The 26,414-nt window shown below is 39.6% G+C and overlaps 1 protein-coding gene across 1 annotated transcript; it reads left to right on the forward strand.

The window, feature by feature from the left end:
* The first annotated feature begins 354 nt into the window (after positions 1-354).
* On the forward strand, positions 355-26,412 carry slc4a5a (solute carrier family 4 member 5a). The gene is made up of 23 exons (XM_067521988.1): positions 355-484; positions 1,220-1,380; positions 2,730-2,888; positions 3,375-3,485; positions 4,426-4,481; positions 6,013-6,170; positions 6,259-6,346; positions 8,235-8,389; positions 8,679-8,807; positions 9,478-9,652; positions 11,686-11,819; positions 13,180-13,451; positions 15,594-15,655; positions 16,011-16,202; positions 17,709-17,822; positions 17,982-18,143; positions 18,793-18,971; positions 19,174-19,246; positions 20,457-20,525; positions 21,142-21,315; positions 21,653-21,838; positions 21,928-21,986; positions 25,539-26,412. Exons 1-23 carry the CDS (start codon positions 405-407, stop codon positions 25,702-25,704), a joined length of 3,114 nt encoding a protein of 1,037 aa, XP_067378089.1. The 5' UTR covers positions 355-404; the 3' UTR covers positions 25,705-26,412.
* Positions 26,413-26,414: the final 2 nt, after the last annotated feature.

Below are 26,414 nucleotides of genomic sequence, written 5' to 3' on the forward strand. Positions count from 1 at the left end.
AAATATATGTTTTTGCAAAAGATGCCTCACTCTTTGCTTTGCTCTTTGCCCATTGAGAAAAGATAACGTGTAAGTGGAATTCACTGTTAGTTGCTGTCAATAAGTCACTTCCACCTCCATCCAAATAATCTGACATAGACTGATTGGATGGTCAGGCAGGTTTGATCTTGGCACCTTATGGTTATAAACAATATGTGAGAAAATCTGTTTTCACAGGTTGACTCTACACACATGGACACAGATTTTGTAAAACATATTTTAAGCCAAATTCTGCAACAATCAAGCCATTTAAACTTTCATAACTAAATATAACAAATCATAAAAATGTCATAAATGTTCGTTTATTACATCAAGTGTCTCCAGCGGCAGAGCGGCTGCGTTACATCCTGAGTGAAGAGGATGACATGCCCACGCCGACGCTCTTCACTGAGATGGACACTCTACAGAGAGAAGGAGACGAGCTGGAGTGGAAGGAGTCTGCCAGGTGGATGACTACACACACACACACACACACACTCAAAAATAAAATTGCTGTGCATTTGAGCCACTGGAGGCGTCTGAATAATCGATCGACATAGTGACAAAGTCGCTAAGTTGGCAACACTGATCACCACTGGCTCATCAAGCTTGACAGCAGTGTTTTGTTTGATTGCCAACTAATTGTCAAATAATCATTTTGTGTAAGAAGGGGGCGGACACTTATGAATTTGATTGGATATACGTGTACGTGGGTTTGCCGAGTGACCAATGACATTTGACTAATCGAGTTTTCAAATTTATGAAGGATTCATTAACCCTTTGGCAGCTACTTGGAAAGTGCTAGTGTTATAAGAATAGTATTGTGCTGAATCAGTGGCCTGGATTATGTAAGTTATTAAATGAAATATAGCCCTAGTTCATGTTTTTGGTTCTTCCCGTGGTTTGCCTGGAGATCTGTACAGGGTGTATTTTTAGATTCAGGTTCAGGTCATATTTTTTCCATTTGAAAACTTGGAGAAAAGACAGAGGACAGACATCATCCCATCTGTACACAAGTGCAACTGTAGCCTCCACTTTCTGTGTAACATGAATTCAAACTAATTCAGTAGAAAAGACCAAAAGAAAAAACAAAGAAAAGACCAACATAACATAGACTACTTACCGGTTGCAGCAGAGTAAGAGTGCTTGTCTCAACAGTTGTGTCTTTCTCACCTGCTGTTTCTTTCTATGCTGCCTTTAGGTGGGTGAAGTTCGAAGAGAAGGTGGAGGAGGGAGGAGAACGGTGGAGTAAACCCCACGTTTCCACGCTGTCTCTGCACAGTCTTTTTGAACTCAGGACCTGTCTCCAGACGGGAACGGTGCTGCTAGACCTGGAAGGCTACTCACTGCCTCAAATAGTTGGTGAGGTGTCAGCCCAGAGGAGAATGCTACTGCTCTCATATGGCAGTTGTGATTCTCCTTTTTTCTCATTGTGTTGTTTCTCCATGTTTCTCCTTAAATCAATATAGAGTAAATTTGAGAGTCGTCCTTGAGATGTAGAGGAGATACGAGAAACAGGGCTCTTTTTTCTTCTTTGGAAAAGAAAAACGTATAAGCAAAGCCTATGTAGTTGTCAGTAAATAAATTACTGTAGATGAACAATGAAGGAATCGGTGCCAACGTTTACAGGGTTTTCCAGATGGCAGCGAATTTAAATCAACACTGCCAATTTTATTGAAGTTCCATATAGTACATTACTGCTTTTATTTGCATGCAAATAAGTCCATGCACAAGTGTACACCTCAATTTTCCATTACTTGGTTAAGTGATTGCCGTGGTAATTTTAGACCAATGCCATTTTTCTGTCAGGCTTAATAAATGTTTCATGGCCAATTAGAAAAGAAAAACTGAGAAAAATAAAGAAATAATTACGTGGCTTTAAAAGTTAAATGCTCTTGCCAGCCACATTAGACAATTTGCCTGATTGTCAGTGTCATTCAGGTTTAGGGGACATGGTTTGGAGTAGAAATGTTGGCTCCTAGTAAACAGTACATGCACTTTTGCGCAGAACAATGACTGTGGATGTTGACACCCATCACCTGCATCACCCATCAGGAAGAGATCTCTTTGTGGGTAGTGTGGACAGGATGAATTTCACAGTGCTCATATAGTACACTGGCTATTGAAGCAGTCTTGAAAAATTGGGAACCTATTCTTTTATATAGCGTATTGTGATGCCTCTCCTGTTGCTTTCACCTGTCACCGTTTGTGTAAATGATTTTGAATCTTAAGTCATAGTGACTCAATGGAGTGCCGGCTTATTACCAGTAAGAAAACATCTATTTGCTGCTGCAGAGAGTTCTCCAGTAAAAATCCCACTGATGGTGACACACAGTCGCACAATGTGAGCCCATTTATATGAGATGCATAAACACTGACTATTGCTTTTACAGTGAAGAGACCTGCATTAGCTGATCTCAGGAGGGAAATCGATCAGCACAGTCATTCAGTCATTCAACGCCGAACAGTACTTCAGTGCGGCCTAAACCCACAAGCCGTGCATTTTAAATAGTAGTCGGATTTTTACTATAGCTTTCTCAAGTATTACAAAGTATTAATCTATTATATGGGCTTTATAAATCTTTATCCATATTGCATTGATTGTGATGTATAATTCAGTAAAGCAACAATCTATGGTGGTGTAGAGGTTTTGGAATTTCACACATTGGAAACACTAAATCATGTCTCGTATGCCACGTGTCTTTTTTCAGATGACATTGTAGAGAGACAGATTGAAGAAGGCATGCTCTCCCCTGACCTGAAAGAGAAGATCAGTTTTGTTCTGCTGAGGAAACATCGGCACCAGACCAAGAAGCCAATCCACCGCTCACTAGCCGACATCGGCAAGTCCAGCTCCTCCACAAGTGAGAGCCCTTAATTTGTAGCTATAACAAATTGTCATCTAATACAGTCTAAAGGCTGATAGTTCACCGACCTATCGGGTGGACAAAATGATAGTTGTGTGCTCAGGTTCCACATCTGTCTATGTTTAAAGTGTGGATAGGACACTTTACCATTTCTGTGACTAAAATTACTACATACAATCATGGTGGATTTTAACATGAAATAACATAAAATTACAATGTGTATGTCTACATACAAGTACAATCCAGTCTTTTCTGACATATATTTTTATTACATACCATATTTAGCTCAGTTGGTAAATAAATGAACCTGCAGTCAACAAGTTTTAGATCCTTCACAGGGGATATATTAATGTTTGATGAGTTAATTACCACTGTAGCATTTCCTCATCTTATCTAGACAGGACACACAACTGCTAGATAAATCAACTCTGACTGCAGTGTTGCAGTTTTTTGTATCAGCTTTCCTTCCATTGCCAGGTCGCACTGTAGGCTCCCGTGGTGGACCGGGTCCAGGACCAGGAGTGGGGTCTTTGGCCAACTTTAATCGATCCACAGAAGATCTCAGAATCAAACAGCAGGCTGCTAACTATGGTCGCCTCCGTGAGTGAATTTACACCCATTTGTTTTTCAGATATTACTTTATACAGTTAGAGTTGTATTAATAAAAAGCTGATTGGTTTTGTAAATTGGCACCAAGCCTTTGACATAGACTCTGTACTAACTGTAGGAACAAATTTTCATCTCACCGGAGGTGGATGACATTTACTGGCATCTACTTCTTTCCTTAAAGGCCAGTCCGATTGATTTGTTAAAGAACAAAATCTATCCTTGACTTAGCAAAGATAAGTAACCTCCTCACCACCTGCACTTCAACACACACAAGATGTTTTTATTGACCTCAACTGGCTGCTAAAGTTCTCAAAATTCAAACAGTGTTTACTGTCTTTTCTGGGAGAAATAAACAACTGGAAAAAAACAAATTATAGAAAATATAGTCGATATGCCTTCAGCAAGACAGCAAAATATCAATCTCAGCAAATTTGTGCAATAAAACTGTTTGACTTTGTTATTTCTCCGAGCTTTCTCATATTCGAAAACCATCTTAAAACATATGATTTTGCAGCAACTTTTGTGATTTACATTAGAGGCACAAGTTCTTTCCTTTTTCTTTTTTGATTGATTTTCACGTTTCCATCTGGAAGTTTTACTCCTTGCTGAGCCCTGCGTTGTATATTATGCCTCATCGTTTTGGCCCTAACTTTATCATATTTAGCTTTGGATACATTATAATACATTTTTCCAAGGAACAATTTCACAATCACTTTCACTCTAAGGGCTTTCGATGCATTACCACAATAAATACATTTATTTGGAAATGCTTTTATTGTTTATTCTAGGTGTATCCTTCAAAAGCTTCTGGTTGCGAAAGACTGTGCACATGTACCTAATGAAATTCTTATCAACTACCTGTAACATAACAATTTCAGAGCTTAAATAAGCTAAACGTGGCAGCATGTAATGAAGGTGTTTTGCCTTCCAGGTCATGCACAGAGTAGGAGTATGAACGATATTGCAGATACTCCGAGCACAGACCAGGTGAGTTACAGTGCATATTAAACATTTTACATAAGCATATTGAATACAGTATAAAATAGTATCGTTTAACAGTATCGTTTGTTTTTGGGTTTTTTGGTGAGAATTTGGAATTACTGTATATCCCATTGCCTTTGTAATTGCCAAATCTACAGTATGTATATTGATTTATCTGCATGGGAGCTGCTTGAGTGCAGGCTCATTTTCCACTTTGTTGCCTTCCATTATTGGCAAGATTACCTATCTCATGTCTCAGTAAGGCATTTTGTTGAATTGATGTTTCACTAGAGTGGTGAGAGCCAGCTCTGTCTCTGAGTGTCATCAATCTTTCATTGTGGGTGCTAGTCAAGGTGACAGCTTGTGATTGAGGAAGCGTGCAAACACATAACTCACTCATTATTAGGGCCAATGGAATAACGTGGCTTAAACCCGGTGACGTGCTTGGGCCCATGCAATGGCGGCATGTTGTAGTTGCTTTGATTAGGCTACAGGGCTTTGAAACAGACAGGTCAGGATTAAGTGTCACTCACCGGCATGACAATTGTATAAATATGAATGAATGAGCATTTCTTTAGGAGTCTGTGCTGTGAGCTGTGAACTATATTTGTTAGTGCAACTGTGGAGACGAGTACTGGTTGTCTAGTTTCAAGTACCCCAGTTATGAGTGGTTGGCAGGCCTACAGTAGGTCACATGTGACAGTAGACAAATAATGGTTTGTTACTGTCTGCTTTGTGTGTGTGTGTGTATGTGTGTTACATTGTGTCAATATTAAGCTGGCAACTAAAAAAAAACATGGATTTCAGAGTCGAATCCACGTGCTTGGCACTCACATGTAGCTACAAACCCGGGCTGTGGGTTATTGGCATGGCTCTCTATTATTGAGTGTTATTGTGTTGCTGTCCAATTTTGTGCCACACCTTTACACGCAGTCCCACAGGTCAGCTTAGGATGTTGTTTGTGGAGGTGTAATGCTCATGGAACAGCACTGGCTTATCTAGCAAAGCTCTGACATGCTGTAAATTCAATCGTCCCTGCATAGAGCATGTAGTCACTCAGTGGGTTTACTTGCAGTTAATTAAGCAAGTTACAGTCAGCTTTGTCTGGAAAACTGATTTCTTAACTGTCATGTAAATGGGAAAGCTGCTTTCCAAAATCAGGGTAGAGGATTAGGGAAAGTAGATTTCTCCTTGGTAACAGCTAGGTCATGTCAAAGATCAACGGCTTTTGGCTGGTCCCTTCAGGGGATATGTCACGAGTCCTTCCTGCCACAACCCTCCCATTCTATCTGGGAGTAGTAATAGTTTTCTCCCACCAAATAGTTAAAGTCGATCTAAACTGTGATTCATTTTCTGTCTGATTACTTGGCTGTAAATTAGAACACATAGTATCGTTCAGAAAATAATAAATATTTAAGAAGACAAACAGAAAGAAATTAAATATGAATTCACCAACAGCTGTGGACCATCCCATCGGAACGGCACAGACTCCGCATTATGATGTCTTATCATGTTTTCTCCTTGTCACTTTCTGTAGCTAAAAAACAAATTCATGAAGAAGATCCCCAGAGATGCGGAGGCATCAAATGTTTTGGTTGGTGAAGTAGATTTCCTCAACAAACCCTTTGTAGCCTTTGTCCGCCTGGCCCAAGCCACGACACTCGGCGGCCTGACTGAGGTCCCTGTACCCACCAGGTGAGATGATCTGTCGCTTCTTCCAGCTTCACTTAACAAAATCCTGCCTTCTCTGCACATACCTCACATTTGTCTCCTCACTGTACAGATTCCTGTTTATTCTCTTGGGGCCCCAAGGAAAGGCCAAGTCATATAATGAGATCGGTCGAGCCATAGCAACCCTGATGGTAGATGATGTAAGTATTTGTCACTGTGTTTTAAAAATGTTTCCATGTCATGCTGCCTTCAATTAGTCACCACACGCTGACACTGACAATTGATCGGTAAACCAGTGGAAAAGAGACATTTCCTTTAAAGCTACAGCTGCTTAGCCTGAGGTTTCACTAGGATTCCTGCCATGGTGTTTTAATTACACGTGGAAGTGATGCTGATTGTTAAACGAGCAGGGTTTCTTTTGGGATAATGAGTCACCCGTCCTTTGATAATGGGAGTGTTTCTGTTTCTGAATTCAAATTTAGCAATTTCTCCTTATGTCCCTGAACACTGAGCCAATTGTGCTGCATTAACACCAGATGGAATTAGTAAAGAAATTATGACTTTTATTTTTTTTACTGAACTTGCTTAAGTTGAACCCAGCAAAAGTTGTGTTAAGTTCCCTAGCAACAATCACTCAAACATTAACATTATGGTTGGTTATTCAAACATAACCTCCATTATAATGCGTCATTGCTTAAATTTGTCCTCTTAGCACCACATCTATAGTACGAGGAAGGTCAAGAGCACAACATTTTCATATTTTGATGTTGTAGCATAGGTTACATCGCTCATAATTATTTTTTAATGTCATGGTTGGTCAGTAAATGTCTTTGGTCTTAGCTCAGCTAAGACTAAGCTAAAACTTTGGTCAAGACTGAAATATCTCAACTAGTACTTCTTTAAACATTGGCACAGTCATGGTGTGCATAGGATAAATCCTCTGACCTTTTCTGTGGCGTCACTTGCAATTGTGGATTTGCATAAAATAGCTGACACTAAAATGATTTGCCATGAAATGTGCTGCATACTATGATGTCCTCTAAAGAAATAAATGTAAAATATATATAGCATCATTATCAGGTGACATTTGGTTAATGACTACTTACCTGTAAACTGATGACTTTCAAACAGCCAGAGCTTTATTTGTGTTTAGTTTGTATAATTACATATGCAAACTAGGAACTGCATTAGCAGTTTAACTTAATAAACTAAGGTGGTTAACGGTTAATGTATACTGGTTTATTAATTATACATAATATCTACAACAATAATAATCTAATCCAAAAAATGCTCGTTGAGCTCATTCTTGTGCTAACACAAAGAAGCTGGCAAACAAGGAAACAGAAAAACCAAAAGCTGAAACACTGAATTTAATTGTGAATCGTGTCCTATGTCTTATTTAATGGTTTCATTTATGTCTGAGTGCTCGCTTTATTATTGAACATTGAGTGGGTGATGATGGCAACCTGTAAAATCTGTTTGCAGTTATTAGCTGCATTCGAGTCAATGTAGCTCAGAGCAAAGTGCTGCAATACCTTTCAGTGATTGTTCTACAGACCAAAATCAAGTTAGACTGTTTGTATGGGAGGGAGCAAATCAATAAAAGAACCACATTTCACTCTTGGGAAAATATCTCTGTCTTCCCAAGACTGCAGACACCTGCTGCTTTTAATTTGAAAAAGTTACACTCTGCTGCTTAGTTTGCGCCGTGTTTTAGTTTACAGTCCTAATGATCTATGAGCCGGTGCAGCATGCAGTGACCGTTTACAAGACTAAAGCTGGACCAATGCCCAAGTCATTGCCAATTAGGAATCTGCCCTTTCAAAGTGTTTTTGAAGGCACCGCACTGTGCACTTGACTTGCAGTGTTTCTGGGACACGATTAGTTAGAGAAGCGACAGCTGTTTTTGAATCTAATCCAACTGGGGTCAAACTGTCAATATATAGCATCCAACATTTTTGTTTAACAAGTCTCCAGAGGTCATCAGAGAGGATGTGAAAGAGTACTACATACTGATCACCATCACGCTGATACACACCATGGCAAATAGTGAAATCCTCTCCATGCATCTGTCTCTACCTCTGCCAGCTCTTCAGTGATGTAGCCTATAAGGCCAGAGACCGTGAGGATCTTATTGCAGGCATAGACGAGTTTTTGGATGAGGTCATTGTGCTTCCACCTGGAGAATGGGATCCCAAAATCCGCATTGAGCCGCCCAAGAAAGTCACCTCAGCTGACAAAAGGTTGGAGTAATGCACATAAATCTCTCCTTTTGTTTGTCTGTGGCACAATGAGCAACACGCCTATAAGAATTGTACGAAGCTAAAGATATAACAGCAAAGTAAATTGTTTTCTGAACGAGGTTAAAGCTTAACGGCTGGGTGGAACATCCCCTTTATTCCAGCATCAAAGCCAAACTTTCAGGGCTAAAAAGCCTCTGGAACAGCACTTAACAAGCACAATAATCATAAATGACTGAATTGATACATGCTGCATTTGGTTCCATCTGTGCCGTACGTGTCTTTTCTGCAGGAAGTCAGTGTTTTCCTTGAACGAACTGGGCCAGATGAATGGTACAGCTGGAGGAGGAGGAGGCCTTGCTGAGGACGAGGAGATGCCAGCGCAGCATGAACTTGGAGAGGAGCTGGCATTCACTGGACGGTAGGTAGCCCGGGCCATGTGGCACACTGCTGAGGGGGGTTGGCTCAACTTAACCTGACTCTGCCATATGGAGAGGAAAATTGAACATGAATTAATCAAAATATGGCAAAGTGGTACAGTCTCAACTCCCCATAAGATGCTCCCTGACGAGCACTTTAACTGATGATACTTAGCTGATGAGATTAATCTTTGGTCAAACTGCCAATGGTGGACTGCCAGTTTTGGCTGAGCCTGGAGCAACAGGACCAACAAAACCAAATGTTCCACCTTTTCTTTTGTTTACAGCAGATTTTTATTATTTTTTTTATCTTCATCTGGTGCAATCACCATCTTTTTTGGACATTTAGCCAGTGCATACTTAATAGTGGTCATGAAAAAAAAATTCATCTCGAAAGTTTCATCAATAGCAAAAAGCGATGTGATTTTGTCAGTGAAAACCCAGAGGTGCAGTATCTTTAAAAAATTTTCAGACTTGAAAAAAGACTTGACCTTGTGTGTCAAGATGTCACTTTATGTCCATGTTAAAAGTACCCGACCCGGTCAAAGACAATGATGGTCCCCTGCACTCTCCTGCTTTAGCGAAGGTTATACAGTATGTGTCATGCTAAGAGATAGAGTGTGTGAAGCATCCTTAACACGGTGTGTGTGTGTGTGTGTGTGTGTACTATAGCTTCTGTGGTGGCCTATGCCTGGACATGAAGCGGAAATTGCCTTGGCTGCCCAGTGATTTCTACGAGGGTTTCCACATTCAGTCAATCTCCGCCGTGCTCTTCATCTACTTGGGTTGCATCACCAACGCCATCACTTTTGGCGGCCTGCTGGGAGACGCGACCGACAATTACCAGGTAAAACAAAGAAGTCGTTGTGCCTAACGTGCAAAACCACACCACAAACAACAAATTGAGCATAGCATCATTACATAGAAGAATGAAGCCATTTCATTTTCAGGAAAGAAAAGAAAAGTTTGACATGTTAAACTGTAGGGAAAAGGTAAATATTTAGTACAGATTCTATTATATGTCCTTATTTTTGATGACAGACTTGATAGATGGATGATCACTGAAATTTGTGGATAGATGTTGAACCATTCTTCATAGGTGATTTTTCTTTTAGCTGCCCTTTGTTGGAGGGGGAGGTGTTACTTTAAAGTCATTCTACTGGGTTCAAGTCAGCGGCACATCGTTTATCAGGTCTTCTTAGCACTGAGGCTTTGGATTCACAAACTTGCATTCACTGTGCATTCATAATGTAATTTCCCCTATTCATTTTAATCATGCAGCCACATATCAGTGCACTCCTACCTCCAGGTTGGCACTTGTTGTAGTCCTGGCCAGATCTATGCCAAACAAGCTGGAGTCCATCTGATCCAAACTCATTTATTTTGGTTTAATCTGACCAAAGATTGTGCTGCCAATAGTCAACAAGTTTCTTTTGTACGGCCCTCTGTTCAGGGGTTTTGTTCTTGGACGCCATCCATCGAGGTTTACTTGTTCTTCACGCTGTCAGATCATAATCCTTGTGCAAATGCAGACGTGCTCACTTGTAATGCTCTTTGAGGCGAGGTTGACTAAACACGCTGCAAAGGACATCCAACACACCTAAGTACTGAAATTGCGTTTCACATTCAGGGGCCTAATAAGCCTCTGGTACTTTTTCCCGTTTTTATCAAGTCTCACAGTTGGACTTCTTGTTCGGGTTATTCTGTGCCATGTGGAGCCAAGCTGCATTAGACACAACTCACACCAAAAGTGACAAAGCTGTATTTTATAACCTTATTATTTACAATACAATCAACCTTGGACTCCTATATTTTTAGTACTTTATTTTTTAACTTACGCATAATTATCGATTGTTCAAACACTGGACAAAGCTGCTGGCTACAGATTGATATTCACCAGACATATATTGTACACACACATACACAACACTAATACTGATCAGTGATTTGATTGCATTTGAAACTGTATTTCTTTTCCCCTCCAATCTAAAAACTAGTTTTCCAGGGTCTAATGAAGCGAAGCCACATTTATGTTTAACATGCCTGGAAAGTCTTCTTCAGTGCACCAAATATAAACACGGGCAAAATAGCAGCTCTAGATTAAAATCAACTGGTGTCGGCATCAGGAAGTTCAAGCGTAATTTGTGTGTCATATTTATCAGGTTAGATAGAATATATTGTCAGTATTTACCTACTATATGTAGCTTGTTTATCATTTTTCTATTCAATTTGGTTTGTCCTAAATCTAATCATCCACTGCAGTGTGTCTATCTTCCTATTTATGTGGGAGTGAAAGTACATAATTAGTCATTAAGTTCTTCTGCTTTTACTGCTCTGCAAAGTCAGAATATTCGAGCTGTTTGTGGTTTTACATTAAAGCTGAGATTTTTGGTTTGGACAGCTGCTTTATTCAGTTTTAGTATATTATTTATGTGAAAAAGTACATATTTGTTTTCATTTCAAAATGTTATTAAATTCAGAAGATAAGATAATATTAAGATAAAATAATGTGTCACTGCCATTTGCCTGAAAGATAAAAATAAAAAGATGTGACAAACCTGTGTTTCACTTTAGATTTATTACTGGTGGTGTGAACGACCCCTGAAGCTGAGTGGCTCTAGGGGTCAACTCCCTAAAACTAAGTAGCTAGAACTGTTTGGTGCAAAAGCACTAAAAGCAGTTTTGCCTTTTCCTATATGTAAATCACATCATCATCCACACAGATGCATCATTTCAGATAATGCTCCAACTGTTACTCATTAACACCACAACACAAGTGTTTTCGGTTCCATGTATTTCCAACTTATTCCCACCAACTTGATCTGTGATGTGGGTTTTATGTGTGTGTATGACATTGATTCTTCGACCCCCCCCCAACAGGGAGTGATGGAGAGCTTCCTGGGTACGGCTCTGGCCGGGTCCGTGTTCTGCCTGTTCGGCGGCCAGCCTCTCATCATCCTCAGTTCCACTGGACCCATCCTCATCTTTGAGAAGCTCCTTTATGAATTCAGCAAGTGAGCTTCTATAGAAAAAAAAAAAGATCCTGCACCAGATTTTATACACTGAGAAATCACCTTCAGTTTGTATTAGAGGATTAACTGAAAATACCATCATAGAGAAAAAAAACTACGAAACCCTTTTCTCTGCAGTGTGTGACCTGTCCTCATTATTCTTTTCACGTTATACATTCAGATCTATTCAGAAAAAGAGTTTCACTTTAAAATGCTATGGAGGTAGCACGTCACGGCAGTTTCTCAAACTTTTATTCCCTTCAGGCTTGAACCTAAAACACGTTCCAGGAAGGTCTTTAGGTGAATGTGAACCAAAAGTAAATTTCAATATGAGGTAAAATGTCTAATGACAGTGTGGTCTGATCTTTGATCACAGTGTAATAATTGAACCTTGACGAAATTCTGTCAGCCGTAATGATTTTTTTAAATTTAATTTATTCAGCCCCTATTGATTTAATCTTCACATGGACAAAGGGAACCACTGCCATACTTTATTTTGTATATGTAAATACAATAATTCCAATATTTTTTACTATAACCAGAGGCAGGGTCAGAGGGGGGACGTGGGGGGCACATGCCGATCCAAAAACCCACGTCCACCTCGCCAGATTCAGAGGTAGTTTGTATATGGCTTGAAACAAAGCGCAGTAAAAACACAGATTACATACAGTAACTGGTCCTGTAATAGATTACTATTTTATTTAGAATAATATTACAGTTACTACTTCCAGCTACCCTCTATTACTGTGACACTTTATTATTTTCTTTGCAATCTTTCATGCTCAGCTTCACTGGACAGGCTGGTCCAGCTCACAACAGCGAGTTGCTGCAGATAGAGGAGGAGTTCAGCCTTTAGCAGGGAGAGAAAAAGTATCTCTCAGTAATTACAAGTCAGAATCCACAGCAATGATGACAGGTGACCATGAAGCATCATAAGTAAAATCTACATTCCTCTTACTTTAGACACAACACCACTTCATACTGAGACGTCCTCTTTGACCCCTTAACTCACTGTAACTAACTAATCAAGAATGGTTCCTTTCATGTATTCTCTTCTTTTATTAATGGATAATATACAGAATACATATCTAATAGTAGTAGTACTAAACTCTATTAGAGGGTTGGTGCCCTCTAACAGATATTGGAGGTATTATGGTTTAGAAATATTAAAGTTGCAGGGATTGAACGATCGCAGCATTTCCAGATTCTAAAACACTTAAGGCCTTTTTCATTTTATGCTGTACACTTGAGACATTGTTTTATTTTATGAATCTGTTTACACGATAAATGCAGATGCAGAACTACACCTGTTAAATGTCGGTGCGTGCATTTATCTTACATCTCTGGCATCTATCTCTCAAAGGAACAATGGCATAGATTACATGGAGCTGCGGCTGTGGATCGGCATCCACTCCTGCCTGCAGTGTCTCGTCCTGGTAGCTACTGACGCCAGTTACATCATCAAGTACATGACGCGCTTTACCGAGGAGGGCTTCTCCAGCCTCATCTCCTTCATCTTCATCTCTGATGCCATCAAGAAGATGGTGGGTGCCTTCAAGTACTACCCCATCAACACTGACTTCAAGCCAGAATACGTCACCACCTACAAGTGCGAGTGCCTGGCCCCAGACCCAAGTGAGTTCACCCTTAGGGCTTAGGGCCCCCTTGGAGCCAGTGTGGCTCCTGTGCTTAGCGGACTGCAGTCACAGGCAGGTTGTAGAGGAGCTGGAGACCTGTGTTGGGTTTAGAACCACACTGGGATTGTTTCTAAAATGTAAATTATAGAAATCAACAAGAATTCAATGATTTGCAAATCATTTAATCCTATATTTGGTTGATAATAGTACAATGACAGCATAATAAAACTTTAAGCTAAAAATCTACATATTTTTTTTTTTCATATATTTAAATTTGATGCAAGCAACACATGTCAAAAGGTTTGCACGCAAACATGTTTTGTAGAACTTTGAGAGACACACTGTGTTCTCTGACAGTGGTTTTCAGAGGTGCAGAATCATGTCAGGTTCTGGTTCCTTGCTGCCCGAGGTTCCGTAGATCATGACCACGGCTGGATTTCAGCCCTGTCCCTTGCCTACATACTGATTTATGCAGTTTCTCTAAATGTTTTAATAATATTATATAGCAATAATAATTACCAATTTTAGAGCACATTTGGCTGCATACATGTTTCTCTTCAAACCAGGGCAGCTGTCTGTTTTGGTGCTTTTGAGGATGCTTCAGCATACAATAAGTTTCTAAAACCTCCATGATCTTTTTTATGATTATTCACATATAGCTGTGTTTGTCCTCCGCATTTTGAACACATCAGTGTTTCTCAGCAGCTAATGTTGTAGCTGGATATACTGTTGTTTACTGAGCTTTGGAAGTTCCTGCACACAGCTGCTGTGCACCATTGATAAGGTAATTTTGAGAAAATAAATATATAAATTTTAAATAAATTTATTGTTAGAGGCCCTGAAAACCTATTTTCTCACTCAGCTTATTACTATAAGCAATTGGGTACTAAATGAATATTTAATGTATTGCCCAAGGCAGCTTTTGTATTTTGTGTTTCTCTGAGCTTTTCTCAATGGTTTTAAGTGGCCAAGACTCCACTATAAAAAGGTAACATGACCTGTAGTGGGGAGGTTTCTCGTGATTAATGTTTTGTGCTACTGTAAATTAAATATTTGAATGAAATACATCTTAATGAAGCAGGTTATCATATTTCATTAAGATGCATTGTGTAAGGTGTTCAAGTCTTTAACAGGTAGTAACAAATGATTTGGTAATCAACCTTTACATTTTACTTTATTAAATCATCAACATGTAATTATCAAGAAAAACTTGTTTTTTTTCCTCCCAAATAAAAAAATATTAGGAATATATTATCGGCTGAGGAAACATGTAAGTTAAAGAACTAGTTTGTCCATCAGGACTGGAGTTAAAAGCAGTCCTACACAGATTAATGCCTCTTCCAGTTGTTGGAAGCTTCAGACATAAAGTACTGAAGGTCCCTGAAGCATCCACTGTTCAGTTTGCTGACATACGGAGAGTCCGTAAAGTCATCGGTCTCAAACTGGTGCCTGTTGCAGTCATTCTCACACATGCTCCGCTGTGGCAACACAGTCTGGGAAAGTGTCCGTGGGAGCAACACGGACTAAAATAAAAAACATCAAGTCATCGTTTTTTTCTAAACATGCAATTGAGTTTTTTGTTTTCTTTTTTATATATGATCAGAGTTGGGGCTAAATTTTCCAGTATTATAGGATATTGGCACCGGTGTTGAGTGGAAATTGCAGCACAGAAAGCCCCAATAAATGTCTGAGGTCATTTAATAACTATTCCCATCAATCAGAGACCACTGAAGTTTATTTTTTATGGTTTATATCACATTTATCATAATACAATCACAACACTGTAATACCAGGAAGTTGATTGGCAACATTTACTACCCGCTTTTGTGGAGTTTCATGAATAATTCTACCACTGTACACATCCTTAGCTGCTCTCTAATCTGTTGGCAATAAATTGGCTGCAGACATCGATTTCTGTAACTGATTTGTCTCGTTTGTTTTTGTCATGCACTAACAATATGGCTGTCATCTCTTGCAAGTAAGTAACCCCTCTGTTTGTCTGCATGGACCTTGGGTTGCTCTCCGAAATGTCCAACAGCTGAATTCTCATCATGTTTTGCATTTCTTTTATTTCCCATTTCCTTTCCTCCTCACCGCCTCTTCACTGTCTGTCTCATTACTTCCTGTCATTCATAAACAGTGGCCACAATGATCTTCAATGGTTTAGTTCCAATGCCAGATAACAGCTCTAGTGTCTCTGGGGTAAGTGCTCCTTTTCATTCAATTTTAATTTTTTTTCTGTTGAGTGCATTGTATTTTAAACTGAATGAACCCAAATGGTGATATTGTTAGAGAGGAGCAACATGGAATGTTTTCAGCTGACCCAACTATCCACTGTGTCTGACAAAGAAGTTGCTTTGACCTCCTCTTTCTCTCCTTTGTTTCTCACCATATACCCCGTCGACCTCTCACCTCCTCCACGGATTGTAACTTCGTATTTGTGCCAACAAATTTTGCTCTGCGTGGGTTTACATTATTGTGTGTCCTTGTCCAAACACTTCAATCTCCATCACCCTCTCCTGTCTCCCCACCGCTGTCATCCACCACATCACCCCAGTTGAATGCAACAGCTTTGGACTGGAGCCAGCTGAGCAAGAAGGAGTGTGTGAAGTACGGAGGTTCTCTGGTGGGAAAATCCTGCAAATACACCCCCGATCTGGCCCTCATGTCCTTCATCCTCTTCTTCGGCACCTACTCTATGACCGTCACCCTCAAGAAGTTCAAGTTCAGCCACTACTTCCCCACCAAGGTGACCATCTTTGTTAAATGATCAATGAAGGATTGCAAAAAAGGCTTCTTACCTAAACACCGTGAGTTTCATGTAAGACTTCATCCATATAAATATTCAAGTTAATGTCATCCTAGAGCCAAAAGAAAAACATTCAAATGCCAGTCGAAAAAATACAAAACCCAACTAATTCCCCAGTTGCTGTGGTCCCACTAAAGGACCAATCAGTTTGAAAATACTACCTTGCCTTTATGTTGGTTAGTTTGCATGCTTCTTCTTTTAATTTCCTTCCTGCGTTTGCACATTGCTCTGCATCTTTGCTGTTACAGCCGCAGGAATATATAATGTGTTGCCCATGTCCTTGAGGTTTTACATAAGAAAAACAAAACCTAGAAATGTGTTCATAAAACACAGTGCACCATAGTGACGTATAGTGATGTATCACTTTAAATGCTTTACTCAAGTTAAAGTCCTGAGTATGTGCCCTAAAATGTACTTGATGTACATATGTATAAGCCCCCCACTAACAAAACAGTGTCTGTTGAATTTGATGCTGTCAGTAACATCATCCAGTGCCTCCAGGATTTCTCTGACCTTTGTGGGATTTTGTGGCCCGGTATTAGGACATACTTTTTCAAATAGCTGTTTTTTGTGACATTTTGAAATGCAAGGTTACACAGAATTCAGGGGGGATTGGTTGAATTAATTATTGCAATCGCAACATCTGATAAAAGGGACTGATAAACACACAAATCTACGCCAGATTTATTCTGCAAACTTTCAAAAGTGGAAACGTATAGTCATTTATAAATTAAAAAAGGGACAAAGATCAGTGTTACTATGGCAACCTGGTGAGGACACAACAGCACCCAGTAAATGTGAGCCGAATACTTTATGATAGCTGCTTCATCCATAATCAGTTAATAAAAGATTATGTGACTGATTAGTTGATTATGTTTTTAATAAGAATTTGCATTCGCAAAAAGTCTAAAGCTGTAAAATTAATGTATTGGAGTAAAAGTAGAGCATGTCCCTCTGAACTGTAGCATAAAATGGATACTTTAAAATTAGTGTAGTTGAGGTTATGTACATCTGAAGGCAAATGTACATGAACTTTATTGATATTTGCTGTACCAGAAATGTACAGTAAGTCTCCAAAGGTGTTTCAGTGTAGAACAATGACTTCCCTCCATTTAATCTGTAAAAGAAATGATTTTCACCATAAGTGCAACACAGAAACATTAAACAGGAACATTATTGGTTGTAGAATTCCCTGGAGTTGCTGAACACTAGACTGCTGCTCACTCTGTCCTGTGTCTGAACTGAATAGTCAAAGAGACAAAAAACAAGTTAATTCCTACTTTTTCCAGACACAAGCATCACCTCTGACTCAAGCAAAGCCACACACAGCTCAGCTTCTTCAATATTTATGAGTGCCTTCCTATTAGACCTTGTCTCCACTTTCAGTTCTGCAAAATAATGCTTTTATTTAAATTTTTTTTTCTTTTGTTTGTCTGTCTCTCTCAGCTGAGGAAACTCATCAGTGACTTCTCTATCTTCATGTCAATCATGACATTTGTGGGGCTTGATATGTTAATGGGACTAAAAACTCCCAAGCTAATTGTCCCAACAGAATTTAAGGTACATCACATCATTTTGCTGTTCATAGCCACTTTTTAAATTCGTTAGCTGTGGTTTTAAACTTTTGTCTTTATGGATTAAACAATGTAAAGAGAAATATTAATTAATTTGCTACAGAGGTGCTCACATATGGACTTTTTATGTTTCATCTCCCACCAGCCAACTCGACCTGACCGTGGCTGGCTGGTGATGCCATTTGGCAAGAACCCGTGGTGGATATATCTGGCTAGCTTTGTTCCTGCCCTCCTGGTCACCATTCTCATCTTCATGGACCAGCAGATCAGTGCTGTCATTGTCAACCGCAAGGAGAACAAACTTAGAGTAGGTGTATTACTCCTACTGTACTACTGTAACATATGTTACTGTGCCATTGAATAGTGAGGTCTTAGTCATTATCAGTCCATAGTTATGGTTTGGTAGGTCACCTTCTTCTAACTGGTGTAGTTATTATGAGTGAGCTGTATGGGAAATTGATGACACCAAGTACCTATAATAAATATAACAGTATTTCATAATATATTATATATTATAAAGTTGTATTATAAAGTCGTTTTTGGCAGCGATGAGGTCAGTTTGGATCAATGATGCAGAACGACTACAAAAATAAATAAAAAAACAATAAAAAACCTTAATGTTGAGAAATTTATAAATTTGAAGATCAACTTTTAATTTTTTTTATCAAGTAAGACTTAAAATTACTGCCTTGCTGTTGGATGCCTCCACCAGCTAGTTGTAGTTTATATGCATGTCTATCCACACAAGAAATTCCCTTAGGACATTCCTGTAATATAATGTCCCCGAGAATGGTACAAACGTAATGTCACAGTGACTTTTGTGATTTTTGTCCAGAAAAATCTAATCAGTTCACAGTGGCATAAGACACATCTCATCCAATTAGTTTCAGGTAGACAGCTATCATCCGAGGCTCCTGAGGTTTTATTGTTGAAATGATCCTTGTTTGTTCTGGCAGAAAAGCTGTGGCTACCATCTGGATCTGTTTTGGGTTGGAATCCTAATGGCCACCTGTTCCTTCATGGGCCTACCCTGGTACGTAGCTGCCACTGTTATTTCCATCGCCCACATGGACTCCCTGAAGATGGAGAGCGAGTCGAGTGCTCCCGGAGAGCAGCCGCAGTTCCTCGGGGTCAGGTTGGTCTCCGTTAAAATAAAAGCACAGAAGACAAAAATCAAAAGAAGACGTAATTTGGGAAATAAGCCCTTCAGAATGCCACTGGCAATAGAAGGAAATGAAAGAAACACTTTGCTGATGCCTTTGTAGTTGAAGTAGAGAAAAGTCTTGTGAAATTGACTCGATAGTTTCATGTGTATTTCATCAATGTCTAATTTACAGAGAACAAAGAGTGACAGGCATTTTGGTGTTTGTTCTCACTGGAGTGTCCATCTTCCTTGCGCCAGTACTTAAGGTATGAAGTATACATTCATAGCATGAATCACATGTTTGTTTGTTTTGGCCCAGCATCAACAGTACACGGCTTTATTCTATGAGCTCTTTCCTCCTCCTTTTAATCAGTATCAGTGTTTCAGTGTTGTAATGGAGAGAAAAAAAAAAAAACAGGTTCAAAGCCAGAACAAATGCTTTTCTAAAAATAAAACTAACCACATTAATAAGTTTTGGCATCATTCGTATTTATTGTAATTTGATAATGATAACTACTTTATAAATGATTTGGGGATCACAAACTTTTATTAAAGCTATGACAATTTTTATCATTATACAAACAAGAAACAATGTAATAAAAAAGACAAAAAAGACATACAGAACATTTCCATTCCAATCTGCTTTTTTCCTTTAAAACTTCATTTATTGAATTATGTGAACTCTCAGCAGTTCATTCTGTGAACTTATAATTTCTGAATAAATGATGGTTAAGGTCACTTGTAAAGTGGTGTGAAATGTAAAACTAGTTTTTCTAGCTTGAGTTAACTTGATAAAATAAAACTTACATATTTACATTAAGATAACTAGCAAAACTTAGGTGATTTCATTTCATTCGTGTACCTAATGTTCTGGACAGACTGTGATGGAGCATAGCAGAGTGTAGCCGAGCTGAGCAGGGAGAGGGATGCTGGGCCAAACACTGTGGATTGGTTTTAAATGTCATGCATAATAGAGTAGCTTAAGCAAGCTTTGTTTGACTATAGTCAATCGTTTAGTTTAGCTAAAGTTTTGGTCACTCTATTTAAAACCAATGAGAGAGCCAAAACATTAGGACCACCTCTTCTTATAATCCACTCCAGTCCAACTCCACTCCCCACTATGACCTCAAAAATAAACAGAGAGTAGCATTATCACCTTTCCGACAGTTTCAATTTAAAAACTGAGAAATTGTAAAAGTAGAGTAAAACTAGCAGCTTGTCAAAATTATAGTTAGGTACAGTACTTCAATAAATGTACTTACTGCAGTTACTTACCATCTCTGCAGAGTACTTGTATACGAATGGTATTAAACTTCCCTCTGATTTCCTTATATTAGTGTAATATCTTTATTTAATGGACCATTTATGTCATGCTAGAACAGTCTGTGGCTCTAAAATAAACCCTACACATTTCCATGTTGCTGACTGTCTAAACTGTAAGTGTAATTTATTCTCTGAACTTCCTCCTAATTGCAGTTTATCCCCATGCCTGTACTGTACGGGGTCTTTCTCTACATGGGGGTAGCCTCCCTCAGTGGAATCCAGGTATGCTGCGTATCAACTGGTGTTGTAATTGATCGTAATAAATTGGGTTGTTGGGATTCGATGTCTTACTTATTGTGTTCCTGACATCAGACGGGAAGCATCTAATTTAGAACTACTGGGCAAACAAACAAGAAACGAGCTGACGGACATGATCCGTAATGTTCGTACAGATGCAGGGACAACAAAATATGAAATAAAATGGGGAAAAAAACAGGAGAATTTGGAAGATAATAAATTATATGGGAAAGAGAAAGAAGATGTGACATCATGTGAGCTGAATATCTAAACAGCACATTTACCGTCTTACTTACTGCATGTTTCTCATTTGCAGCTGTTTCATTGAAATAACAATATGTAGACTAACAGTTTATACAATCAGCTGAAACGAGTTCAGAAACGTATAGTTTGGAGCCTGGCGACTCTGTGCTGAGCAGGTGCTCTTTCCTCCAACTCATTGCACATCCCAGCTGAGCCGTGACTCATACAAATCTCCCCTAAATAATTTGGGATTAATCATTCATATCACAGGTCTGCATGTAATTAACCTGTGCCACTCAAATCGTATACATGCTGCCCTCTTCCGTCCTCACCACCCCCCATTTCTCATTGTCCACAGTTCTGGGACAGGATTAAGTTGTACATGATGCCATCCAAGCACCAGCCGGACTACTCTTACCTCCGTCATGTACCTCTGAGGAAAGTACACCTGTTCACGCTTATCCAGATCACATGTCTGGCCGTGCTCTGGATCCTTAAATCGACTTTCTTGGCCATCATCTTCCCTGTTATGGTATGTGGCAAAAGAGACAGTTTACAATCCCGCGTCTTTGTATGACAGGCAGATAGAGAGTCTTGTGCTGATCAAACCTGTGTTTTCAAATCACATACTCATAAAAAAAGGAATAGTTTAGATGTTAGTGAATAAAAAAGAAACATGACATGAGGTTTAATGAGTGTAAAGACTAGGAGAGGATGCTCCCTCTGTGTACTAGTGATTCATGCCAATGTCATCTACAAATGCCATCCAGCTAAATCATAGTTAGACCCTAACTCAGATATGCGCTGAATGTTAATGGGACTGTAAATGAGCTCTGTGTGTCTGTGTACATGTGCGCAAAACCCCTCAGATCCTGGGTCTGATGGTGGTCCGAAAGATGCTGGACATGGTCTTCTCCCAGCATGACCTGGCCTGGCTGGACGACCTGCTGCCTGAAAAAGAGAAGAAGAAGAAAGACGATGATAAGAAGAAGGGGAAGGAGAAGGAGAAAGACAAAGAGAAGAAGAAGCCCAAACCAGACGACAGCGAGGAAGAGGTGAGAAACTCAAGCTTCTGCTGCCCCCCACAGGGATAATGGACAACAGCACGGGTTCTCAATAATGATACGTTTGTGTTTCCACACAGGACAAGTATCACACCTACTCCAATCATTCACCCAGCTCAGAGTCAGACTTGGATCGCAGGTACTGTGTCCTCAAACTGCACATCCCCTACAAAGATCTCATTTACCCTGATGTTTCACAGTCTCAGTGGGGAGCCCACTGTCAGCCGGCTGCCACCCACAGTGCTCCTTAACATACATACACACACATCAATAGACAATAAATAGACACCTATAGTATTCCTGTGTGCGTAGGAACATTAGTAATACGTGTAAGTGACCTCCTTGACTGAACAGTAGCTTCACATATACTGTGTGCTGCAGTGTGAAGGCATCAGTGCAGTAGCAGCCTTGGTCCTCTGAGGTTTCTGCCTCCACCTCCACAGGTGGATTGAAGGTGTTTGTGGTGCTGTTAGCCATAAAAAAAGAAAAGAAAGAAAATTAGCAGCAGTTTTTTTTTAGAAACCGAAGCCTCCATGGGGTCTACTTCTTCGACAGAAGGTAGTTCCGGTGAAAACTGTTGACAGGGAAGTCAGTACATTGTTCCCTAAAAGACAAACATCAGTGTTGAAGTATTTAAAGTTGCATGGACAAATTGTGAGACAGTAGCCCCCTGTACTTATCTTACATGTGAGTAACATGTACATACAGTATATAAAGAGATTCTTAGAGGTTGTTTTGTGTGTGTTTTTTAGTACTTTTGTTACTTTTTAGCCTTGAGTCTTTGAAGTTCACTCATTCATTGTAGTTTTTTGTCTGTTTCTAGTAACTTGCCGTCCCATTTTAATGTTTGTGTCACTTTAGCTATTTGCTTTTTATTTTAATAGTTTTGTGCCTCATTTTGTTGCTTTGTTTCTCCATATTCTGTCTCCTGTTAGTGCTTTTCCATCCATTTTTTATTTTTCATAAAAAAAAATTCATTTCCCTTTATAGTTTTTCAATTGTTCACAGTTTTATTAGTTTTACATCCCTTTAGGTACTTTTTGACTCTATACAGGGTATTTTTGAGTTTTAGTTCTTTGAGGCTTCTTCAGTATCTATGTCATATATCCATGTCTGGACACCACAAACTAAATTCTGTTCACCTCCATTGTCATGTGGTTGCAAGCACAGGCAAATGAAACAACACTGTCTTCAATGCAACCACAGGTAAATTGTAAATTTGTTTTTTTGTCACGTGGGAGTCAACTGGAATATGGACAAAAAGCAGATTTTGGCTGAATGGCGTTGTCATGGTGTTGTATGGCATTGGGTCATCTTACTAAGATTTTGACTCAATTACAAACACACTAAAATTTCCACTGTGTTTATTTTCAAATGAATTTGTAGTATTGCCCTCTGTCTCCTTTCCATGCACTTTAAGGCAATGCAGATCATTCTGATGTTATTCACCTGTACATTACCACACATGCACTGCACTGACACACAACTCAGCATATCGCTGCATGGATGTGACTGTGAGGTAAAGGTGATGAACTGAAGTACATACTGTATAGTCGTTTTCAGTGTGTAAAGGTTCTTTGTACAGATAAACTTACTGTGTGTCGACTTTATATAGATGAATAACAACAATGTGTGGGATATTTATTAAGGTTGTGAAGGTTGCTGCACTTTTACTGATATTTGTTGTAGGTCAGTTCATATGCAAATATATAATCATCCACATGCATCAAACATCATTGTTTTGGTTGTTTCTTTTTCTTTCCGTCTTCTGAATCTCTTTCATGCCTGCATGTGAGATGTAGTATGACCCTCTTTAAACTACCGTCACCTGGGCCCCAGCAGTTTCAGTGGACATGTTTTTCATTGAAACTGCAGCCTTAGCATTTTTTGCCAGTCATTTAAACATAAAAACATGTCTTTTTTCCCTTTGTAGTAGATTTGGAGTTTCAAAATAGCCCATCATGTCTGCATTGCTTTGAAAAAGGCATGGTTTGGATTGATTATTGATTAGATATTGAATGTTGTCAGTTCTGGATTTACAGTCGATTCAATTACAGTTTGTCATTTTCTATTTATGAAAAGTGTATGCTTACTTAAGGTACATTTCAGTCACTGCTAGCATTTCCAAACTAATTTCTTTAGCAAAGTGCCGCATTTTTGAAGAGATACAGCTGTCACATAAAGCTCTGCTTTCAGCCATTTGTTAAACAAATAATGTTTCAATCATGACTTCCACACCGAATCTGGCTTCCATACCGGATCGGCCCAGGTTAACAACGACCGCCACTGATGCTGTTGACCTATTGGGTACAGGTGGAAATTGGACTACTGTTGGTCAAAGAAGGAGAGGACGAAGGCGTGTTCGTAGGCAGAGAGAGAAAGGGAAAAGCAAGAATGTAGGACTGACAGTAGGGACTTTGAATGTGGGACTATGACAGGGAAGGCTAGAGAGTCGGTTGACTTGATGCAGAGAAGAGAGGTGGACATACTGTGTGTCCAGGAGACTAGGTGGAAAGGTAGCAAGGCTAGAAGCTTAGGAGCAGGGTTCAAGTTGTTTTACCATGGGACAGATAGGAAGAGAAATGGAGATGCTCTGGAAAACAGAGAAATGAAGCTTAGCTGCACTAAGACAGAATACATGTGTGTGAATGAGAGGGACCCAGGTGGAACGGTGAGGTTACAGAGAGCAGAGGTGAAGAAGGTGCAGGACTTTAAGTACTTAGGGTCAAAAGTTCAGGGCAATGGAGAGTGTGGAAAAGAGGTGAAGAGGCGAGTGCAGGCAGGTTGGAACGTGTGGAGAAAAGTGTCAGGTGTGTTGTGTGATAAGAGTATCAGCGAGAATAAAAGGAAAGGTTTTCAAGACGGTGGAGAGACCAGAGATGTTGTTCGGATTAGAGACAGTGGGATTGAAGAAAAGACAGGAGGCAGAGCTGGAGGTAGCAGAGCTTAAGATGTTGAGGTTCTCTGTGGGAGTGATTCAGCCGAAAGGAAAAGAAGATACGTAATAAAATAAAAAATATCTAAACAAAAACTAAATAGCAGAAACCTGAAAATAGTTTTGACAAAATGTGTTTTTAATTTAGTAAAAATTAGTTGATACAAAAAGTTGATAGACAGTAGTAGTAATAAACAGGAAATACAATAAGGTCTTTTATTGCCGGTCCAAGCCCGGTAGAAGTTGGGGAGGGTTGTGTCAGGAAGGGCATCCGGCATAAAAACTGAGCCAAATCAACATGCGGACAATGATCCGCTGTGGCGAACGTGAACTCACGGGATAAGTGGAGACGACAAAAAAATAATAATTTTTAACTGGGTCAGTCTCTCTGTAAATATTAAAGTCTCATTAGGCTTGAGGCAGAAATGGAATACCTGATCCCCAACTAAAATACCAGGAGACAAGGCCAGAAAATTTGTCTCTACTACTTTTCTCTAGAAAAAACCAAATGATTAGCTCACAGACGGCCACAACATATTGATTCCCATGTTCGGCCACAGAGAAACACTGCAGCAGCTCATTTCACTCACTGATCCACTGTCTCTGACTTATCACTGACATGAACTGCTATGAGGTGTTTTGGCTGGAGTCATGTTGACCTCGTGGTTCACACCTCCCCCCTCCCCTCCCCCCCTCCCCCACTTACTGTCTTTGGCTGTGGTGTGTGTATGGTAACTGGAGCTTGCCCTTCCTCAGCATCACCCTCCACCTGAAGATTTCCTGTCCATCGTCTCCGGCCATGCCTATGGGTCGAGGGACGGCCTGCCCTGTGCCCCAGGTCAAAATCGAGATGGAGTCAGACTACGACTCGGACATTGACCACCACCAGCCCCGAGACATGAGCAGCGAGACCACATTATAAAGATGATCGGACATCTCACTGACAGACGTTACACGGGCAGACTATTGATGAAAGCTAGATCTGACTCACAAACAGCACAAGGTGGCACAAACTGATGGCTGTGCGCAGACTGACACCTGGGACTGATGAGATCACTGCATCTATTTTTAAAATGGCAGATTTTTCTCTATATAATACTTTGAATTTATTTATATACTTGTTTGATGTAAAGTATTTATCTGTATAGAAATATATTTTATGTGAACATAAGTCTTAAATATGACTACGTATATATTGATATTGTATAATGCTATTGTTCTAGTTGCTCTAAATCCAAACAAGCTTAAATCTGCCTGTGTCTTTGGTTTGGAAATGTGAAACTAAGCACTTTTTTTTTTTTTTTTTTTTACAACAGATCTATTTACCACCAGGTTGTAAAATCAGCACAAAGCAATGCCTTTTACTTTACTTTGCCTTCAAATATTTGTGTTTCAACGCATGTGTTGATGATGCTGTAGTGTGCCTCTGACCCCAGAAAGTCAGCTCTCCTTTTCCCCGCCTCCCTCCGGTGCAACACTCCATGATGCGCACTTTGACCTGAAACAAAAAGAAACAACCAAACTCCTAATGTCGCTCAAATAGGTGAACCTATTATGCAAGTGCACGTCCATGTTTCTTCTCTTAACGACTGTGAGACCATCTTTAAATAGCAGCACAACACTACATGCAAG

This window comes from Channa argus, chromosome 11 (genome assembly GCF_033026475.1).
Source record: "Channa argus isolate prfri chromosome 11, Channa argus male v1.0, whole genome shotgun sequence".
Lineage (NCBI taxonomy): Eukaryota > Metazoa > Chordata > Actinopteri > Anabantiformes > Channidae > Channa > Channa argus.

Coding starts and splice junctions, on each gene's coding strand:
- slc4a5a (XM_067521988.1), top strand. CDS start 405: ATGCCCACGCCGACGCTCTTCACTGAGATGGACACTCTACAGAGAGAA. Junction 2,889..3,374: donor CAGCTCCTCCACAAGTGAGA/GCCCTTAATTTG, acceptor GTCGCACTGTAG/GCTCCCGTGGTGGACCGGGT. Junction 18,972..19,173: donor CCGCAGTTCCTCGGGGTCAG/GTTGGTCTCCGT, acceptor TCTAATTTACAG/AGAACAAAGAGTGACAGGCA.